General features: G+C 45.9%; 1 protein-coding gene across 1 annotated transcript in view; it reads left to right on the top strand.

Annotated features, from left to right (window-relative positions):
* ITPKA (inositol-trisphosphate 3-kinase A) overlaps window positions 1–22,784 on the top strand; it is a 40,589-nt gene that overhangs the window by 5,614 nt on the left and 12,191 nt on the right. Inside the window, exons 2-3 of the mRNA XM_056346808.1 lie at window positions 19,559–19,655; window positions 21,825–22,038. Coding sequence (XP_056202783.1) covers window positions 19,559–19,655; window positions 21,825–22,038 — 311 coding nt within the window. The remainder of the gene's footprint in view (window positions 1–19,558; window positions 19,656–21,824; window positions 22,039–22,784) is intronic.

Raw genomic sequence — 22,784 nt, 5'->3', positions numbered from 1 at the left:
GTTACTGGGCCAAAGCTCTGAATCGGGAGCCTTCCCCCAGTCCAGGGGTGGTTTCTTCACCACTGTGTGCTCAAGTGGTGGGGTATGTTGAAACATCAGCAGTATCAGTTCTAGTGGTGACTGCTTGTTAGTAATGTGGATTCTTGTCTAGTAGGAAATGAGTTGGCTCTTACCAAATCAGTTGAAAGAGAGGCAATTAAATGTCATATCGCTGAAGAGTTCCTGATCCTGGATATATCTGAAATGGTGACCTAGATGTTACAAGATTCTTCTCTTTTGAATCAACTTCCCCCTGATAGTTTTCACTTTTTGTACATTAAAGGACATGTTGCTTGGGTGTACAGTTTAAAATTGAAAGAGATCTAGTATAATATTTTTTTTCTTATGGACCTGTTGGATTAGCTGTGTTCTAGAAGTGTCTCTATATGTGCGCTTCTACAGTTCAAGCCTCCTTATAATGCTTATTAGATCTGGAAAGAGGGGAAGAAAGTAACAGTGACTGCCCATTGTCGTGTGATGTGTTCGTATTTAAGGAGGTCATACCTAAGCAGATTCTTCTCAAGCTGTTATTGACTCAGCAGAGCTGAAGGTTTATTTGTGAAAACCCACACCAGTCTCAAAAGGAAAGTACGGGTAGCGGCTGGAGCAATAGTTTGGAAATTTTGCATGTCTGTATGTTTCTGGGTTCTGACGTTCTTACCCTATTAGACTGATTTGATGAGGGTGAACATATTTTTAAATTAAATGTGTGGCAGCTAACACAGAGAAAAATAACCTCTGAACTCACATCTTGGGTTTATTATAAATGGAACATGTTAAAGTGAATCAATTTGATTCAATGCTCAAACGAGATGCAATTTAATACAGCTTATATTTCTGGAAGGTGAGAATGCACATTATATTTATGGGGTAGATAGATGTTTTGTTTAGCAGTGGCTGAGAGAAGAACTAAGGGTCATCATACAGCATTTTGTGGTGATTATAACGTGTGGCAGAAAAGGTAATGGCATCCCCGTACCTCATGGAAGGAAAAAGGGATCCTGTCTTACGTACAGCACCAGTTGAATCACTGTCTCTCTTCCACCTTCTCTGTCAGTGCAGTTTTTGTGGAGGAAGGGGGCTGAGGCAGAACAAATTGGCTTGTCAGTCCGTATTAATCTGGATCTTGCATAGCGTAGGTTTAGACTGTATTTTTTAGTGCAGTTCTCAACTTTCTCTACCAACAGGGCTTCCTCTGCAAGGCTCACCAGTTGGGCAAGAAGGCATTGCCTGACATAGCACAGCATACCTGGGGAGAAATAGCATTAAAAAAAAACCCCAAACACCCAAAAAAGGGAGGGGGGGGTAGATGTTGGTCCCCATGTATTTGGGTTTGGTGGCAAGGTGTTGGTAGTGGGGGGCTGCAGGGGCGGTTTCGGTGCAGCACTGCCCGAGGCTGCTGCTACTGCCTGGAGCCATGACCCACGCACGGCAGCCCCCGCCGGGGCAGGGGACCAGCGTGAGGAGGGTCCCCCTGCGGGGAAGGGGCGGCGGGGGCAGCCTGGCAGGGACTGACGGCAGCCCCGGCCCTGCGCCCTGCGGGAGGAGAGACCGTGGGAGCGAAGCGGAGCCTGGGAAGAAGGTACGGGTGGGGAAAAGGTGTTTTTAAAACTTGGCTTTATTTCTTATTATCCTACTCTGATTTGATTGGCAATGAACTAAACTAATTTCCCCAAGTCGAGTTGGTTCTGCCCGTGACAGTAACTGCTGAGTGGTCTCTCCCCATCCTTATCTCAACCCACCAGCCTTTCCTTACACCATCCCTCCCCGGCCCCGCTGCGGGCAGTGACAGCACTTGGTGGGCACCCGGCGTCCAGCCAGGGCCAACCCACCGCCCTCCATCAGCTCACGCTGAGCGGAAGCGTAGGGAAGGGGCAGCAGCTACATGTTCATCCCGTGTCAGACTCCTGGTCTATTGTTTCCAGTACTTAACTGGTCCATTCCTGTCAGTGATGGAGAAAGCTTTCTGGGGTAACCCAGCCAGCAGCATTGGGGTGGGTTTTTTGTATCAATAAATGCTGAGCTTCCCACAAGGGATGAAATTTTCCTTTACATTCCAAAACAGGGAAGTGTGAGACTGATGCTATAGAAACCTACCCTGAACCCATGAGGCCTGGCTATTATTCTATTCCTTGGTGAGCTTGGGAAGATGTTAGCCAAAGACCAATTGGCAGCTCATTTGAAGCAGCAATATCATGGACCTGGCACAATCCAGATTTAGAGCTTGGGACAGAATCTCCGAGCCAGTTGGTGACTACAGCAAGCATGACACAGACACTGCTTTGTGGGAGCCTGGCATTAACTCAGAATCCAGGAACACTCCTCATCTACAGGCTGAAATAGCCAAGTAAGGTGGTGCAGCAAACACAGACTCCTTAAACTGTTCACCCCAGCCCACCAGTTACCACCTTTACTTTACTCACATTCAACTTGAATCTGGTGTTCATCATCAGCCTCTGACCTCATCCACACCCGAGCCTGATAAGAGGTGTGGTTACAGGTGATAAAGAATAAGTATGATACATGTTGTATCTGCATGTAATTGGCACTGAAAAGTGTGTGATTCATAGTCCACCGAATGATTACCTGTTTAACAGGAGGCTGGAATGTTGTGGAACTGTGTGAGTAAGGAAGCTAATGGCGATGGCACAGCTCACTTCTGATGTATCAGAGGGAAGTGCAAACTCCTGTAGTTTTCACACAACTTTCATATGATAAGAGTAATATCTCCTGGTAAATTACATTGCACACTGCGTAGAAAGAGAGTGCCTTTGTTTTCCACTGGTGGTAGGAAATCATCTTTCATTGTCAGTGTAACCGATTCTGTCCCCTCATCTCTGCCACATCCTGACATAAACTGATCCAGTCCTGGCTATAGCTGCCTTCACTACTCTGAGCTGCTACAGAGAACACAGCAGTCTTTGTGCCTTAGCTTTTTTTTTCAGGCAGCTCTGTATAGTTGAGAACACAGCAGCAGTTCTTCTCAGTGATGTTCAATGTGGACAGCGTGTCACTGCTGTCCTTGGCTTGCTTTGGTTCCTGAGGTGGAGTGCCGAGCCAAAGGTGGGTTTCTAGTGCTCAGGTGGGGCTGATGGAGCCCCACTGGCAGGTGTGTTCAGCCCCCTCACAGAGCCGGGCGAGCTGGAGCAGCCCTGACCTAGCTCTGCCCCATACCCCAGGCCCATCCCTCAGGGGAGCTGGAGGGCCCCCCAGCACAGTGCCCCTCCAAGTGCCCTCTGTAGCGGGGCCAGCCACTCTGCCTCGCCGCAGCGCGCCTGCGCAAGGGAGGGAGGGGGAAACCTCGTGGCCCTGTGTCAGCGCTTGCTGCTGCTGGAACCTGCTCAGGTGCTCTGAAATCACCACCTCCACTGGAAATCTTCTAAGATCCCCTGAACTAGTGGGACGGGTTGTGGTCTTCTCTTGTACTTTCAAATGATGGGTCTGGTGGGCAGACGCATTGGAGCGGGAAGCTGCCCGATTCTAATGCAAGCTAGTCAGGAGCAAAACTGGAGATGAGGGAGGTAAGAGGGTTGTGATTGGGTGCAGGGTGATTGGGACTGGCTGGGCATGCCACTGGAAGCGCAAGGGGAAAGGCTTGTCGGAAGATCAAAACTTAACGGGCAAGAAGACTATTGCTTTAAAACCCAAGGAAAATACATTCTCAAAAAAACCCCCCACAACCAAACCCGCATCAGGACAACATGAGACAACTGTATTAAGAAATCATCATTCAGTCAAGCATTGAAAATATCTGAAATAAAAGAACTAAAATGACTTCAGTATGGGTGTATTAATATTCTACAGCCTTTAATTGCAAGCAGGTGTAGTTCTTGACACACAGAATGCATGACTCTCAGCTAATAAGCACGTGGTTTAGATTTCCAGTCAACACAAAGGACAAGTTACAGTTCCATGGTGACTGATGGCATGTGTTGCAGGACCTCTGTTTCTTCATAGGTAGGTATGCAGCAAATCAGGCGGGTTGCACGAAGGGAAAGCCTGACTTCCCGATCAAATGCTGCTGAACGCTGCTGCGGAGAACGGCTGGCCTTTCACAGTGCCCTTGGGAGAGAATAGGCAAGTTATTTATGCAGACCTTCACCATGGACATAATCATATTTTTCTCACTCTCCTATTGACCAACTTGAGAGTACAGTTCTCACTAGCAGAAATGCTGAATGTTTGTACCTGCAACGGAAGTTAATGGGAGCTGTTCTACAGTATTGTATAACACTAGGTACTAGGGAAAGCAGAAACTGACATCTCAGATTGGACTTTCAAAATCAGTAGGTACTTTTCATTTTAGCTTTTCTTCAGTATTTTCCCTGTGAGATATGACTATAACAGATTGCAAAAACAAACTCATTAAAGTTTGAAAAGCACTCTGCTGCTGCAGTCATGGCTGTCTTCAAAATACTAGACACAACTCAGTAACTGTGTTTACAGTAATTTCCAGTAAGTGAAGTAAAAATGGTAAAGCCAATGAGGACAGAATAATCCCCCCCCCTGCTTTTTATAGAGTCAGGAATTGTTTGTTTACACTGAATGAATAGGAACTACAATATGTTATAATTAAAGACTGTATCGTAAGCTCTGCAGAAAAGGGTAGGTGTTGCCTTCAAGAGGATAACTTGTTTGCATCAAAAACTTGAGTTCTAAAAATTTCTTAACTTTTGAATACTTGGTTTTGCACTGAAGACATCATTAAAGTTCCAGCATAATCGTAATTCTGTATCTGAGCAGGTTCCAGCAGCAGCAAGCGCTGACACAGGGCCACGAGGTTTCCCCCTCCCTCCCTTGCGCAGGCGCGCTGCGGCGAGGCAGAGTGGCTGGCCCCGCTACAGAGGGCACTTGGAGGGGCACTGTGCTGGGGGGCCCTCCAGCTCCCCTGAGGGATGGGCCTGGGGTATGGGGCAGAGCTAGGTCAGGGCTGCCCGCGCACAGCTGAGGCTCCTCCAGCTCGCCCGGCTCTGTGAGGGGGCTGAACACACCTGCCAGTGGGGCTCCATCGGCCCCACCTGTGTGCTGTGCCCCGCAGTCTCCACAGAAGAGACTGTCCGCACGCTAACGAGCGTCTCCTGCAGATGAACTTCAGGTTCTTAGCATTTGCCAGGTTAATCAGGTTGACTTCTTCTCTTCCTATGGACTGCTCCTGCTTTGAAGACTCGACTCTTAGCAGATTTCAGGCTCCTTCAAAATTCAAGGTTAAAAAGCTTTTCAGAATATTCATCAGAAGTCTCGTAATGGGATCAAGATGTACCTTTTTCTAGCTTTGGAAATAGCTGAAGTTTTTTTGGAGTTGCTCAGTCTGAAGCAAACAGGTTTTGCCCTTCTTTGAGGTGAGTAATTTATAACAATTCTCAGGAGAATGAGACACAGAAACAGAAAGATTTCTTGTGCATTGGTGCTTTAGTGGCTGTATAGGAAATCTGGGGTTTGAGACCCTCATCTTCTGAACGAGGCAGAACTAGAGCAAGTGCTGACGGGTAGCCTCTCCATCGCTGTATGCTTATGTGATGCAGTGATAGGAAGGATAAAAATCTGTGTGAACAATATTCATGCGTGCAGATTGGCTGTTTGTTATCTTTTGTGGGGTTTGAGGGGGTTGTTGGCTAAGTGCACTTGCCCCAAATGTTCTAATCATGATAAGCTCCTCTTGCTGTGGGCTCCTCCTCAGCCGTTCCCCCACGTGGACGTTCTGTAGGAACAGTGGCACCGGTACCACCAAGGGTCAGCTTTGTTCACAGGAGAATGTAATCTGAAGAAACTAGGAAACTTCCTGCACTCCAGCTTTCACTTCTCATAGTGCAAAATGCTGAGTATCAGAATTTTGGGCTGATACTTGGGTACAGTTTGTATTGTCTTACCCTATGGAATTTAGATATGGAACTTTTTTGCCTTCTTTGTACTAACCCGGGAGGAGTAAGCAGTTAAATCCTGAGGTACTCGTTTCAGGACAGATCCTGCTGTTCTGTTGAACAAGTGGAGATTCCTGACCTCCAGGTCCATTTGCCTGTCACTTGCTCATGATGCCTCCGTGGCTACCAAAGGCATTCAGTAGAAAAAGTAATGAACCCATATTTTAAATGCATTAGGAAGAAGTGAGTCCCTGGAGTTCTCTCTGGCCTAATGATCTGCATGAATCTGGGCGCTAATCAGGCCCCTGTAACAGTTTCATGGCTTATTTTCCCAAAGTTTATAACCAGACCAAAGAGAGTGTGTGACTGCCTGCCTTCAGCAATGCGACCAGGGAGGGAGGAGGTCCTGTGCTATCTAATAGCCCTGTGCTTGTTAATCACTATGCCAGCAGCCTCCAAGGGCTTTTCCAGCAGTACGACTGGCTCATGTCCTGAGCATGGTTTCCTATTCCAATATTAAAACTGGAGGGACAGAAAACTAGCTATCTTTTTCTTCCATCCCTGTTTATCCACTGGGATTTTCTGCATTATCTCTAGAAATATGTCCTCTCCCATTGACATAGTTGCATGTCTTGATCCCAGTCTTCCTTTTTAGTCCTCTGATGTATAGGCAGCAGTCCTGTCTGGGACAGGAGATGGCTATAGGATGAATGTAGCCTAGTCACAAATTTTCTTTTTACATTGCATTCTTTGAGAAAAAGAACAGGGCAGAAAAATCAGTCTTGGCTTGTGAAGTAACTTCTCTGCATAGCTTGTTCCCCTGCATGCAGCATAAGCCATAAATCACCTGCAAATGACACCTTAAATATTGGTCTTGTCTTTGCTGAGCCCTGATGTATTGGTCTTGGTCCTGCTACCGATGTCCAATTGTGTGTGGAAGCTGCTGCTTGCTCCATGTTTCAGGAGGCTGGTGTAGGTGGTTGTGCAAGATACGGGAGTGTGGCTTGCAGTTCTGTTGCTAGGAGCCAACAGTATGAGATTCTTTTTAAGTTTTAGGGTTTTTTTTTAGTCTCTCTTACTACAAGATTAAAGTTTTGTAGATAAATCGTCTATGTATAAACTACACTCTGTTTGTTTTATTTTATTTTTAGGTGGGTTTGCATCTTAATAATTGGCAATTGATGTTTGTGCTTCTGAGAAGGTGGGATCTCCAGCATCTTGATTGTAAACACATGCGTTTACCTTCAGGGCAGAGAAAACATACTCTGTACAACACACTGACTATTGTTCAAACACCCACAACTCTTCAGGAAGGCAGATGCCTTGTTTCAGTTTCAGTCTTTCATTGAGTCACTCCTGCTTATGTAAGATCTGAATTTGACTCTCTTTCTTAAGGCTACATTATGGAAATTAAAATCTTAAATAATCCCTTGTCTGCTGGGACTACCTGCTTCTGGTACGGAGGAGGAATTCAGCTTGCCTTTCTTGTGCTGTCCTGTTAACAGAAATTCTCTTTTGATCCTGTGGTTTTGCTCAAGGGAGAAGTCATCTTTTCTCCAGATTCCTTACATAGTTCCTAGTGCTGACATGGGGCAGGAAGAGTTTCTCTAATCTTAGGTTTGCTCCAAAACCAAACAGTTACCTCTCAACCCAGAAGGCCCTCTTGCTCCTATGGGGAAAGGTGAAGGGTCCCCATTTCCATGTAACTCCAGGTTTTTCTCCAGTGTTGCCACGTTCCATTTATGGGCTCCATCCTGCCTGGGACACTGGCCTCGCTTGTTCTGTTCTGATGCTAACCCAAATAGGAGCGTGACGGGGGGGGGGGGGTGTTTGGCGGGTGTTGGGATTTTTTCTTGTGTGTGTGTTTGTTTTTTTGGGTTTTCTCCTTTTTTAAAATCCTTTCAATGCAGTGGTTTGGAATAATCTCACAGTTACTGTGTTAAAGCTCTGAGTTTTAAAGTCGTTGCTGAAGGATGTGGCTTTGCCCTAGGTAAATACCACACCCCACTAAATAACAGTGCCTATGGCGTGTTGATACTTGCATTCCATGGCAAAGGGTGGGCTGTGTTTGAACAGCGGCGTGCATGGTAGGTGAAGCCGTAACCACTTATGCTTTGTTAGAGGAAAATGGAGGTGTGAGTTTGGAGGAGACAGAGAGCCAGAGTACTGGACTTTGACTTGTGATAGATTCGAAGAGCAGATGGTGAACTGTTACAGAGTATTTCTGATCTGTTTTTACATGACATATTTTTAGACTCTAATATTCCTTTTCACTTAACACTATGTTGCTGCATATTTGAGTACTTGAATGCCTTATTTAAGTGCCTCTAATTTAGTTTATAAGCATTAATTACTTAAATTGTTCAACAGTGTTCTGAAGTGGAGCTGTTACAGCCTGCAGTTGTGGGAACTGGGGCAGAGAAAGGGCACGTGTCTGGACCTAGATCCCATACTGAAACAGCGGAGTTTCCTCAGATCTTTTGCAAATGGTTGTCCAATATTTTAGGACGTTAGAAGCTGAATTATCATGGTAGAAAAGAAAAACGTTATGCGAGTACACTTTCAAAATAAATAGCTATCAGTAACATCTTATTATATGTATGTGCATCCATACATGCATGTGTATAGTAATTTCAGAAATCCTAATTTGCAGACAAGTGTTGGGGTGAGTGACTTAATTTTTTAAATGAATGTTTCAATACTTTTTAGGAAATGGAAATAAAGCACAAAAATCAGGATTTATGTAACTTTCTTCACTGCCCTGCAGGACATAGGTATGTTTAGACTTGATGATGAACTATCTTGGTGCTTGTGACTAGAACTCCTTTCAGAAGTATTGCAACTCATTGATGCTGGGATTGGCCTGGTTCTACCCAGGTGACCTCAGTCCCCTGTGACTGAGCTAGACCGTGATTTTACAGAGATCTGTCGAGCCTTGAAAGCTCGCTGATACCCATGGAAAGCCCTTTTCTGAGATCTCACCCGAATGTTTCGGTTCTGTTGGAAATGAAAGCCACTTATTCTTGTCCTTCCCAGTGGACATGGAGAATAGCTTACTGCTCTTACAGCTGTGAAAACTTGCTGTGTATTAGAAGACAGTTGCCATGCTTGGTCGTCTCAGGGTAAATAAACACAATTCTTTTGGCCTAAGCCGTAGGATGTTTGATGTTTGTCAAAATTTTTGTGGAATAGTGAGCACAGCCATCACTGATAACTAGTAGGTTCTTACAGCAACCTTAACTCTACCCTTGTGCTTGCTATCCTTGCCTGCAGGAAAAAACGGGTTATAGCAGAGTAGTCCTCCACTGTGACGGTGTTCTGTTCCTTTCAGACAGAATTTCAAAGTTAGATGGCATATGGCTTCTGGGGCCGTTACATGAGGATGTGCTGGAAGCATGGTAGGCTTTCAGCATGTGTTCACTGCCCCAGGGTGCTAGAGATATAGGAGGCGGCCACTCTCCGGCCAGTTAACAGAATACAATTTTGCAATTTTTGTCTGATGGTTTTTGGTGAATGAGGAAGTGTAATAAAGGATAAACATTAAAATGTCCTTCATTTTTCTTTATCTGTTCAGACTAGAGATTCCCTTGTGGCCACTGAATCACTGGGGTGTTAAACTGGTGCTGAGCCTAGCCCTGAACTGCTGGTCAGGCAGGACGGAGCAGCCTGCACCACCTTCGCAAATGAGATGAAGGACATGCTCAACTTCCTTCCCAGGCACCGGAGCTCGCCTGGGGAGGTGGGCTTGCTGAGGTTCTGTCCTGGCGTGTGGCCAGAACGTGGTGTCTCGACAGCTAGGCAGAAACTACACTGGTCTGAATGGGTTGGGACTTGAGGTCATACACAGTTCATAGAGGACACATTTGTACCGTAACAAATTGTGCGTATGTTTTAGGCTGAACTTAATTATTGGTCTACGTGTAGAGAAGTGTGGATGCGTTTGGGTTTTAAGTATTTGCAAATATTCATCCTGTTTAGAACTGGTAATTCTGTGCGCTGCCTAATAGGATGTTAGGCTCATTTTTTTCTTCTAAAGTGTTGTCTTTCTGGATGTCCGTTTCTCATGACTGGCTATGTCAATCAGTGACCCACAGCAAGTGGAGGGTTAAATGGAGGATGGGCAGAGAATTCTCAAATAGCCAAACCGTGGCATAGAAGGTTTCTACAGACTTAAACTGCAGTTGTTTTGGAGGTTAAGAAAGATTTCTTTCCTTCTGCCACACTGTCTGCTAAAGTGATGTTTGATTTACCACAAAATTGTTCTGGGTGATGGACAGCCTGGATAAATCTCAAATGCCTGGGCTCTGAAAGTGAGTCAACTTTCCTACAGTGAGGAACTTTCCACTTACTTCTTGGGTAATAGCATTTCAGTTTCCAGCAAGACTGATGTTCTGGTGGAGCCCTGGTAGGGGCAGAACCTCTTTGGTTCGGTTTTCCTGTGTTCAGTAGGGACAAGTGGCAGAGCTCCATCCTATTAAAGAGCCAGTGTCTTCAGAGCAGAGTGCAAGCGGCGAAAGTAGAGGTGATGGCAGTGTTTAATGCTTGCTGTCAGAGGCAGGTATTTTCAGTATCCTTTAAAACAGAAAACATGGTTTCTTATTAAAATAAAATCTGTCTTTCAGTCAACAGTATTGCTCTTTACAGCATCTCTGTGAGAAAAGTGAGGGAAACCCTGTGACAGCTTAGTTTTAAAGCCATCTAATTCCTTGACTGTTTTGGCTTTTGGCCTGGCAATGACATAAAGGTTGTAGATATTTCACTTGGTGAAACAACATGCCAACATTGATTTCTGCAGAACAGTCAGCAGACTGTGCCCCTTGATGCTATTTGCAGGAAGGCAAGCAGTGCTTTTGCTTCTTCACACTTCATTTTTCTCTGATTTGGAGAGGGACTGCTCCTGGAATTACAAGTAGAATCCAACTGTGGAGTGGGACGTGGGACTTTGTGCTCCTAGTAATTCAGTCCAATACCGACCATCTGTTTCTCTTCCCTCCGCTTCTTCCTTTAGTCCAAACCTAGTGAATATCCAGCAAGCTTACCCAGTCTCCTGAAGGGTCGTGAAGCCAAACGGTGTACGCATCTCACTGCCTGGCGAGTGACGGAGGAGAGGGCTCAGAAACCTGAGGCTTCTGTCTTGCAGCTTTGTTTCTGCTTATTGCATTAAGCGCTTCTCATGACTGTGAAGACTCAGTGCAGCCCGTGTCAAGCGTGGTGCAAACAGGAAACGAAACCCTGCAGTCGGAGGATACACCTGCCCTGTGCTGGCGGAGCAGCTGCAGCCCGCGCCCATGGCTGAGCGCACAGCCGGAAGCGTCGGGGGCTGAGTATGGGCTGAGCGCCGTTTCTTCTCAAAGGTTTGGAGCCTGGATGGTGAAAGAGAGGGAGGGAGAGACAAAGGTGTAGTCACAGTCTGCCTGGCAGTCTGATGAGAGGTGCTGATCAGGAAGTCGCTCGTGTCACATTCAAACCGCCGTGGTTTAGGAGCGTAGTGTGCGTTTTCCCTTGCTGTGCTCACCAGCCTTACAGCTCCCGCTGGCGCTTGGACACCACAGGGAGATCAGCGGTGTGATGGAGCCGGGAGTGTTAGTTCGCTTGGGGACTGAAGCAGATTCAGGGTCTTGGTCAAGGCCCCCAAGGCACCTGGTGTGTGGAGGTTGCTCAGTGATTTCCTTGATTAGGAACACGGTTACGCTGTTTGTATTCCTTGTGCAACAGCTAAGAGCATTTGAAGTAACATGGCTGCTCTGGCAGAAATCCAGTTGCAGTGATTTGGCCAAATTATCAGTTGATGCTGGTTGGCACAGCACCTCTGACAGTCTGAAGAATGGTGCTGTTGCGTATTGGCTCAGGGCACAGACTTTTTAAAGCAGATGCTCAAACCTCCAGACTCACGGCTGGGCTGTCCATTGATGTAAGTTACCATAAAGCAGCATTTTGATTCTGACCCTTAAATACCTTTTTGTGTAGGGATGAGCAGTTGCTGCTTTGCAGACTGGCGTTTGTGTGCATCAGGAACCCATTTACTGCCCAGGGAGAAGAGATGACGATGTGGTATGATGGGACTAAGCTGCTGCGGAGACTCACCCTGTCTTGGGAGCTGAATCAAGTGTGGCACTCAGAAACTTAGTTACGAAAGTTTGTGTGAGTGTTTGCACGCATGCTCCTGTTGGAGCTTGCTTGGGGAGCATTCTTCTTGTTGACTTGCTCTTTCACCTCCCACCCATTGAGATCTTTGTCTCTATTTGTGATTCATGTCTGATTCAGCCAAGTGGGTAGTAGACTTGGCAGCAAGAATCTCCTTAGTTTGAGGATTCCAGAAACCCTTAATAAGGGGCAAATGCACAGACACTGGCTGCTGAAAGTATAAAGTAAGTGCCTTATATGATAGATTTTTTTTTTTTTAATTTGAGGCATTTTTGTTTTAGCTACAGGCAAATGTTGCACCTTGCTTCCCTACACAGAGCCTTTATGGATATGTAAGTTACATTTCTCTCAACAAATAAGGGAAAAATGACTAGTATACCTCATTTTCTCCATTGCAGTATGATGCCTTGTTACGTCTTTCGAGTTTCTTCAAGTACTGAATGATCTCAAGCCTAGGAGTTTGTTATAGTGTGGACAATGTAAATAAATAATAATAAAAAAAAGTAATGGAATTTTGACTGACTGCAGGGAAAAGCTTTTACTAGCTGCTTTAGATATTTTTACAGTGTGCATGTGTGTGTATATGTAATATCTATTAGAAGCAGAAAAAAACAAGGATAATTATAATTTGCTTATATCAGGCATAAAGATGTCTACTGTTCCAGGATCTGGATCTGATCAAGTCAACTGCCTGCCTCTTTCAGATCTGCAAAGGCAGTTACATTAAGCCTCAGACTGAAAGGACTCAAAACCAGAATCCCTCAGTAGGCAAATTCTGTGACTAACTGGAATGATATCATGTTGCTCAGCAACTCTCACTATCTTCTAAATTACTATTTTTTTTTACATAACATCACTCAAATCCCCAGATCTCTCCATGAGATGAGACCGTATGGTTGGCTGTCCCAGAGCTGCACTGCCTTGAAAAAATGAAATCCCTAATTAACCCTTGAGGCTGGCTGCTGTGAAGCTGCACCCCTGGGAAACTCATTGGTTTGGGGGAAATGATGTTGATAACAGCTTGTCTTGGTAGAATATTGTGATTTTAACTGTGCAGTAGATTCTTTGTTAAAGTGTTTGTGCTTTTTTTTATAGGTTGTACTTACAGTACCGTAGTTACTGATTACACACACACACAGAAGCATATATAATTACAGCGTAGTTAAATTAGGCTAGTAATTGTCTTGGTTGTGGTCTGCTCCAAATGATTTCTTATGGTAGCGGCAGGTAGCGGCCGCGTTGAGACAGGTGAAAGCAAAGTTTTCTTCAGACTGGGCTTTCTTATCGATGGGCGAGTGCCCAGAGGACGGGGCCAGGCTCTTCCCAGCGGTGCCCAGCGGCGGGACGAGGGGCACTGGGCACAAACCGCCACACGGCCAGTTCCCTCTGAGCAGGAGGGAGAACGTGTGTCCCTGGCGGGTGGCGGGGCGCTGGGCCGGGCTGCCCAGAGCGGCTGGGGAGGCTCCTTCTGCAGGGCCATGGTGCAGCCTGCGGGGAGAGCCTGCGGGGGGGGATGGGGCTGGGGGCTCGGGGGGCACTGCCCACCCGCGCCGGTCGGGGTTCCATGACTTCGCTCATGAAAATAACACTGTTAGTAGCTTTGGACCTACATTTAAGTCCTTTGCACGTGCATGTCAGGTGAAAGTGACAATAAAGCAGCATGCAATACTGATAATGGAGAGCAAAACTGAATACATTAATTTCATTGTCTGAATTCAATTAAATGATTGAGTAAAATGGCATTAAAAATGAAGAAAACAAACTAGCTTTCAAGGTGATGTATTTTGGTTTTAATAAACTAAGGTAAATAAAACAATCAAGGATGTTGTAGTTAAAAATAACTCATAGGTTTTTAAAGACATTTTATTGAGTTAAGTAAATGTCTATACTATAAAAAGTAAAACTGAGACAATAATACAACTGTAAAACATACAGAGAGTTCAGAAGGAGCAAATATTAATGGAGAGCTAATTGCAGTGCTCGGCCCTGCCAGCTGCTCCCGCTGGTAGCTGGGGCAGCTCTGTGGGTGCCCTGTGTCAGCGGCAGGGTGCTGGCTGGGAGCCCCCGGGGAGCGGGGGACGGGGCGGGGGACAGGCACTCGCAGCAGGAGGGCGAGCCTGGAGCAAGGCTGGCGCTGTGCGTGGGGCGGCCATAGCTGACACCCAGCCGGGTGCTGGCCGGGGGCCGCTTGGCGAGGGCAGCGCCGGGCCCTTCGCGGTCCCCAGCCGTGCCCTTCCCGGTCCCTTCCCGGTCCCCAGCCGTGCCCTTCCCGGTCCCTTCCCGGTCCCCAGCCGTGCCCTTCCCGCTGGCAGCTCGGGGTTGCTGCGGCCCAGGGACGCCGGCGCCGCCCCCTCCGCCCGCCGCCTCCCTTGCGCTGCTGGGCCGCGCTGGCCGTGCGAGCTGGTGGTCCGTGCTCTTGCGTTTTGGGCCTTGGGCTCTTACAGGATCCTTTTGAAACACACGTAGTAACTTCTTGATAATTACATTTTTTGTGCTACTTGCGAGGCCCCGTGGAGAAGCCTTGCTCCCTCGAGGAGTGAGGGAGGCGGTGGCAACCAGCGTTACAGAGCAGATTTCAGCCCCCGGGTCCCCGAGTGGCAGAATTTAGCCTAAACGATGTAAAGACTTTAAGAGAACAGTAGATTATGATGACTGACTATTAAGTACTTTTTCTTAAAGCCTTTTAGGGGGGAAAACAAAAAAAGATTACAAAGAAATTTCTCACTATCCTTTTGTTTCTTGCTGTCATAATAGCTCTCTGTAGGCTTGCGTAGGCTTTGTACTAGTGCACAAAAAAGACAACAGGATCTTGGATAAAGAAACTGCTGAAATTTTCCTGGAAAAACGATTCAAGGGACATTGTTTACTATAATTAGCAGAATTTCCATGAAAATTTACCAGCTCAGGCAAGAAACTACTCCTCCACTCTGCTGCTGATGGAAGAATGAAATTTTTTAGAGGGACCCTGTTGATTTATGTTACATTTCGGTGTACTTTTTGTTCTTTAACTCATCATAGTTTCATGTAACATACTAGGATTATTAAAATTGATGGATTTTTTTTCCCCCTGAAGAAAAGATTTTTCTTATTCCCCCCTCCCCCAATACTTACTAGTTTAGATGTGATTGGTGTTTTTAATTACTGTAATTACTTCACTTAGGACTCAATTCTGCTAATTCCTGTGTATGTTATCTGTTTGTCAGTGTTCACCTAAGGGTAGTTACATGTGTTCAGGGTGTTCACAGAACTGAGATCTTTGTTTTCATTTTACCTTCACATACGGGAGAGATTTTTTTTCACAGAACAGAGGAAGGTTCAGGTCCCTATTCCCCATTGTCCTTAGGAGTCAGAGTAGCTCTCCTGTCCCTGAGGGATTCAGCATATGCTGAGAGAGAGATTTTGGTTGTTTTATATGTGTGTAAAACAACAACAGCAACCAAACACGCATGCACACACATATACACACACCCCTCCCCACGGAATTCAGGGAGTCTGGACTGATCTGTTCAGTGAGCTAGGCTGTTAGGATAGCCCATGTCCTGAAATGGTGGGAGGGTTTTGGGAAAGCCTGGTGCTCCCTGGGGATTAATTCTTGAGGACAGTGAGGTCTGAGCCAAAACTACTTAAAATGGATGAAGTTTCATGGGTTTTCCTCAGCCAAGTCCTACTGGTGTGTCTGGGCAGGATTGTCATGGCTGTGCTTCTGCCTGCTAGTAATGTATGCACTTCTGCTCCCATCATGAGGAAAGGCCCACAGAGAGCTGTGCTCTCAGAAACAATGATTCTTGGCTGCTGCTCATTTTTGCTGTTTCTTAATGGATAGACATGATGGCAACAGCTACCTTCATCCAGGGTTGAACAGGCTGGGAATACCTGGTCTGGCTGGCATCCTGTCTGCATGTGCCGGTGCTAACACGGAGCCGGTCTGCCACATCTGCTGCATGGATGTGTGCCGCTCTTCAGTGCTGTGCCTCACCTTCAGGAGAGTAATCCAGATAACACAGATAAATGTCAGATACCAAGCCACAATCCTTTGTGGCAGGAATTGGTTCTCCCTTTCTCTTCCCCTGAATTTTTATTCTTTTGCTACCAGGGACACGGTTCCCTTGGCACAGCCCCTCACACAGACTGACCTGTTGGCAGGAAACTAGCTTTTCTCCTCTAGCTTCCCGCACCTCTTATTGCCTGGGGAGATAAATATATATATATATATAGTGTCAGTTACACTTTACATAGAGTAATTTATATACTCAATCTAAGAATATTAATAATTTCTCATGTTTGACTCTTGGCCTTTTTGGACTGGTTTCCTTGTTCCTATGCACTGGCTGGGAATCTAGAAGAAAGGAGGGCTTGGAGAAACCCAGGCATAGCAAAAGATCAAGGAGGACTGAGCAGGAATCTAGAAGAAACAGAAAGGACTGGGGGAGATACAGACTGCAGATACGGATGGGCAGTGGTAGCAGTCCTCTTTGCCATTGCAACATAAAGCAGTGATTTGAAAAGCACACAATACCATTGCTAACAAAGAGGAAAAGATCTTGCTTTAGAAATAGAAGTGAGAAAGATTCCTCCTACAGCAGGCACACAAAGTTTTCATCTTCCCACTCACACCACTGCTCCAACAGCACGCAGCCCTGTTTGCGTCCTGGCAGTTTGCATCCTGGGTTGAGTGAATCGGGAGGCTGGAAGCTGCAGGAGAGAAGTGCAGCTGCTGGGCCCCTGCTGATGGCTGCATGCCCCAGGGGACGGGTCTGAACACTGTCCTTTCCCTCCTGGCTTTGAGCCTCACGCTTTCCCTGTCTTGAGGGCAAAATGGTTTGGGAAGAGATTATTTAAAATAACTTAAAAGAAAAAAAATAAAAATTGTCAGTGTCTGCTTATTGGTTAAGTAGCTTAGACGTACTCATCCAAGGTAGCTGTAACCCAAGCAGCCAAAGTCCACTTGAGCTGGGGCTGGATTTGGCATGTTGTCTCTCCTTCACACCCACAGTACAAATAAAAGCTGCAGCTTTTTGGGGCTGGGTGGGAGGTAGGAGGTGGAAAAGCCACTGGAGTGTGGTGTGGCATTGACAGTTGATGTGCATTCCTTGAAAACCTGTGTTTCTCATCACTTCTGGGTGTAGCAGTATGACATGTCATTGGGAGACAGGATGCAGTTTGTTAGGAGCGGGGACATTATGACAAGTATGGGATCTTTATGGGAGAGTAATGGGCTGATGGGTGACTTCTGGTTAAGGGATGGGTGAAAAGCAGTGTTATCCTGAAAACTGGGCTGGAATCTTCAGAAACTAAACCTTTGGTGGCACGAGTTACATTCAAAGGGGTCATTTAATTTGGAATGGTGTTTACTTTCAACTGGTCTTTAAATAACTTAGGTCTGTGTCCTTCTGGAGTAGAAACAGCAGAGTAAACTGAAGGGCTTAGTTAACTCTGGCAAACAGACTACACAAGTAATTTACCTTTGCTACTTGGATAACAATATTTACACTGCACTTTCCTCCAGAAGGAGGCTGTGGACATTTGTAAGTGGTGTACAAGAGTCTCCCTCATCCTCACCAAACAGCAGCTAGCTCTGTGTAAGAGACAAGGTGCTGTTTAGCACTGCAAGGCTGCAGTTTGGAACGGCTTAAGGCAAACAATACTGAATATGAAAGGGTCGTTTAAACCTGCAGAAGGTATTTATGGAATTGGAGTTTAGCTAGAGCTAGTAACATCTGTGGAGTTGTGGTTAGCGCAACTGAGCCTTCATGATTCTCAAACATCCAGGATTTTCTTTGGATGCTTCCTCTCATGGGTGCAGCATGTTTTTGAAAGTATAACTGCTGCATGGGACACTTATATCAGACCCAGAGTGATTTCTTTTCAGCTTGAACTGCATTCAGAACCAAAGCAAGTTAAGTAGGAAGAAGCAGTCTTATTTTGGAATAAGTATGCTCATATGGTGATTATATCGTTATGTCAGTTTAATTTGCAGCATTATGTAAAACTTTCTTATCAAGACAAATCCTTAAAACAAAGATTACCTGCTTCTATGAGTTCATGTATCCTTTTGATAAGTTCTAGGATAGCCCCAGGGTTCTTTCCTCGCACAGTCGCCAACATTGCTAGAGGATACTTTATAAAAAACTTGGTATAAGTGAACAAGTTTGGGGAAGGGTGATCAGGTCAGAGTATGATCTGGAGAGCTACATTTTGCCTGTGTATCCGTTGTCTGCAATTTGACTTTTTGTATTTTTCACTTCTGTAGAAGTGTAGTGTAGAAGACAGTAAAAATCTGGTATGCTAAGCACCTAAATTGTCAGATCAATATCCCTGCTGCAGAAGACATGATTGTTTTAAAGGTGGATTTTTCAGGTGCTGAGCAGTGACTTAAACTCATTTTCAGTGAAATCAATGCCCCCCACTGATTTTGGTGAATCCCAGTTAGGCCATTGATGAGCACTTCTGTAAGTGCAGCCCAGTCCCCAGCTGTACTTGATCTCAGCAAAAGCCCCTCATTCCTGAGCTCCTTGCTCATTCCTGAGCACACAGGTATGGAGCAGCTCCATTTTTTTTCGCCAGCCAGGGTATCATGTTCTAGTGACGGAAGACGTGAGCCTGCTGTCCTTGTTTGTGAAGCACTTTGGGATCCCTCAGCGTGTAACATGAACGCCAGCAGGCTGTGGTTCTCTCCCACGCAGGTTTCAGTTCCAGAGCACAGGACTTTTCCAGTTTTTACTCTTTTTTTTTTTTTCTTTCTTTTTTCCTTTTTCCCTTTCTGCCTTTGCGACAGAGCACTCAGCTGATTTTTGTGAGCAGCTGGTCTGTTTCCCTGCCTGCCAGCAGCCGTACCCAGCCAGCTGCACTGTGTGGCAGCCAAAGGTGGTCAGAGCAATGCTCAGCTTTGTTAAAAAGTAACGAGATTGGCAAAGAGGGGAGGGAGCTGGAAAATCCGCGACCTGAAGTAGATTCTGCAGCACACTGGCAGTGGGTGCTGAGGGACCTGAGGCACCTGCAGTTGCTCCGTGTCCAACTAGAGATGCATTTTCTGTGCATCTGTTACAGTAAGACTCACCTGCTGACTCGGAGGAAGCTGTTAGTCACGAGGTGACGATGAAGTTCTCTGGGAAAGGAAGCATTGCTGACAGTGGCAAACAGCTTATGTTCATGTCTCATGGAAGCTTAAATGTGCCTAAGCACGTGTTCAGCATCTGCTGTCCGCATACTGCATGACTCAGGTACAGAGGGTCAGGTGTGGCTAGGAACAGGCTTGTGTATGCAGTATGGCTTATTTATTTATTTATTTATTGCAGGCAGTTTTCTTGTGAATGGTAGGGCATTATATTTAAGTATTGGTCCATTCTTGGGTTTATGTGTGTACTTTTCTGATGACAATCATAGTGTCTGTTCTGTGGTTCCACCTTTGAGCACTTAGTGAGGAGCAATTCAGTGTGCATGAAGTTACATGGTAGGTTGGTGGCATGTCAGGATTTCAGCTCTTGCCCAACTTAATATTTCTTTTCTTCGTATTCCAGAAAAAGGCATGGCATACAATTAAAACCATGGTTAACTTACCAGTCATCAGTCCCTTCAAGAAACGCTACTCGTGGGTGCAGCTGGCTGGGCACACAGGTGAGATGGGTATCTTCAATTTGACTGTCTCTGGAGTGGGGATGGCAGCAGTAGGGAAAACAATGTTTCAGCATTTCCCTATTTCCTTCCTTCATGTAAAAATGAAGCAGGCAACAGCACATAAATATGTGAATTAGAACATCTTTCTTTTAGTTGTGGGGGGAGAGGGAAGGGAGAGTGATTCAGCTGGGTAATGACCCTAGGGAAGGGTCTGGCTCCTCATGTATCCTTGTAAGGTGGTATACGTAGAACGTGTGTTAGAGGGAAACAGGAGGGACTGGGGAGTTGAAGCCTTAGTCTGCCTTTCGCTGTTGGCTGTGGTATGGGATTGTCTTCCTTGACTGAGTAGTCAGTATGCTAGTTCCCTAGTGGGAAGGGTTAGTGTCCGTACCCTTGTGTACTTCAGCCCTGTCAAGGACAGTGCTCATAATACCAATGCCAAACCCCTCATCGGAATGTAAGCCCTTGGGTGGAAAACAAATCTGGTGAAAACTGCCTCGGGGATCAGGTGTTTGCATTGAGTGTTGTTGCTCACTGTGTGAGTGCAAGGAGCAGCTCAGTTGGCTAGTGCTAGCTTCATGTCTGTAGAAGTTGGTAAGTGTGCTCCTGATGTAGGCTTTGTTTCATGGCTGTGGCAGAAAAAAACCCAACAGAGAGAAGTCATCAGGTTTGCTTCTCTCTTGCTTCATTTAATTCTTATGCAGCCCTTGTTCCTAAAGAGGTAGTGTGGGGTTTATTAGTACACATGTGGGCAGGCACCTACGCTGCATCGTGCTTTAATGCAGCACCTGAACCACCTCTTTATATGCTAATGCGCTAATACAGTGCACTTTAAAGCTGTGCAGAGAAATTTATTTAGTCCTAGAAAAGGAGTAGCTGTATTTTACACAGTGGTGTTGGTGGGCCTGACTCCTATCACTCAGGGTGCTGTGATGCCCCAGTCTTATTGCAGTTTTTATCACAGCGTGTGTGGGGTTAGCTTGGTCTGTGTGGAGTGATGCACTGGTCATGTAATCATAACCCTGCTGGGGGCTTGTGTAGAAGAGGAAGGTTAAGGGGTTACTAGAAGCTGATGGAAGTGAGGCACTGCTCCAGTTTCCTTTAAATAGTTTTCTGTGGTGCTTTTAGTCCATCCTTTTTGCAGCTGTTCTTCTCTGATATGACCAGTTCTTTCTAAACTGAGACCTGGGCCATCACAACCATCACCCTTGTGCTGAGGCAGTGCCAGTTCTAGGATTTGTCAGAGAAGAACCGGTTCACAGCAGCTGAAGGTTCCTGCCATGATAATGTTGAGCATTATCCCTAGGATTAATGAGGCTCCTACTTTGGCACCTATTTTATGTCATGTAGATTAAAGGGTACCTCTGAATGAAACACATACTTTCCTCGGACGTAATTGGCAGGGTGCAGGACAGGGAGAGTGTCTGCACAGGAGACTCCAGACAGCTGCAATCTAATTACTTGCCAGTCTTGGCCTGTGCAGACTGTCATTTGTACTGGATACCATTCAGACATGGGGTTGTAAAAAAAAAAACCAATTGCACTGCAGGCTGTACCTGCGAATTAGAAGGGCTCTGGAGAAGAGGCAGTACCTGGAGGTACATGCGAGCGCAGTCACAGTGTGTGTGTGTGTGTGTGTGTGTGTGTAGAAAGGGCAGTGCTTGGCTTCTGGCCTGTTCGTGGCTGCTTAACGATCACTGACTGGCCGTACTGCCTCGCTAGGTACACACTCCGCAGGTATACCCTACGTGAGGATTAAGGACAAAGCCAAGACTGGCAGTGTTACGCAGCTTTAAAATAGCCTGTCAGAGGATTAATGAATTCTGGCTCGTGGCTTCCTCCTGTGCATTTTAGTAAGTATAGTAGTGTTTAATATCCTAACAAGGAGTTTAGCATGGGGAAAAAAAAAAAAGATGGCCTGGAGCAGCTGCACTCCTTAAAGCTATAAATTCTGACATGGGAATGTATCCAAATGTACTTTCACTGCCAATGGCTGTGTTTGTCCTGGGTGTTTTGTTTTTTATGGAAAGCATGTTATCTTTTCTGTTCAGGGGAAATACCAGTTAGGTATCATGAGGCTGAGGTAGATGAAGCTGGAGTGGTGGGGGAAGGTGTTTTTCTTTTTTGCAGGTCAGTCTCATCAGCATGTGTTTGATTTTCTTTTTTTAGGGAGTTTCAAGGCAGCTGATAGTGGGAAGATCCTCAAACGCTTCTCAGAGAATGAAAAGGAGTGTTTTGAGCGACTGATGAAAGACCCACTACGCTCCTGCGTCCCTTGCTTCCATGGTGTGGTGGAGAGAGATGGCGAGAGCTACATTCAGCTGGATGACCTGCTTACTGATTTTGAAGGGCCTTGTGTGATGGACTGCAAGATGGGGATCAGGTAGGGTACATGAAAGTGCTTGCTAACCCAAATGCATTTGAAGGAAGTGGGGGTAGGGTGGGGTGGGGTGCGTGGGGATGTGGTCCTGTTCTGTCTGGAGGAGTTTGGGAACATTTTTGGAGCCCTGGGATTCACTCCAGACACCCTGTTATTGGGTTGGCAGTCACCTTGAACAGCCTGGGGAGAGTAAGTCTCCCTGTTGCCTGATTGTACGTGGATTCTAGAAACTAACTGATCTATAGTCTCAAAAACTATCCACATGAAGAAATTTTCAGGGGTGATTCAAGACAGAGTTTCTTTGTGATGGCCTGATAATACATGGGAAAAAACCTCCATGATTCATTCCCTGCCAGTTCATTTAATCTTTGTGTATGCAGGGATTCAAAAAAACCCACAAAAAGTAAATTTCCCAAACGTCTGCAAATGTGAATGACTGAACAGCAGTGTGAAAGCCCATTTCCAACGCTTGAATGAGTCTTCACTGGTATTGATCTCTTCTGTAAAGAAAAAGAGTTAACCATCTGCTCAGGGCTGACCTGTGTTTTTCCCTATTGACATCTCCATGATGCTTGCACCTTGTGCTCCAGATTCACATTTTCTTCTTGTCTGTGATTAAGAGGAAAACCTCAAAAATGTTACCTAAGTGTAACGAGTAGATAAGGGGTCTGTTGAGAGCCTGGAGTAACAGTACAGGGTTGTATGAACTGTCATAGTAATCTTTTGGATGCGAGCTCAGACGCTCAAGG

This window comes from Falco biarmicus, chromosome 7 (assembly GCF_023638135.1).
Source record: "Falco biarmicus isolate bFalBia1 chromosome 7, bFalBia1.pri, whole genome shotgun sequence".
Classification (NCBI taxonomy): Eukaryota; Metazoa; Chordata; class Aves; order Falconiformes; family Falconidae; genus Falco; species Falco biarmicus.
This window is presented reverse-complemented; position numbering and strand designations above follow the sequence as displayed.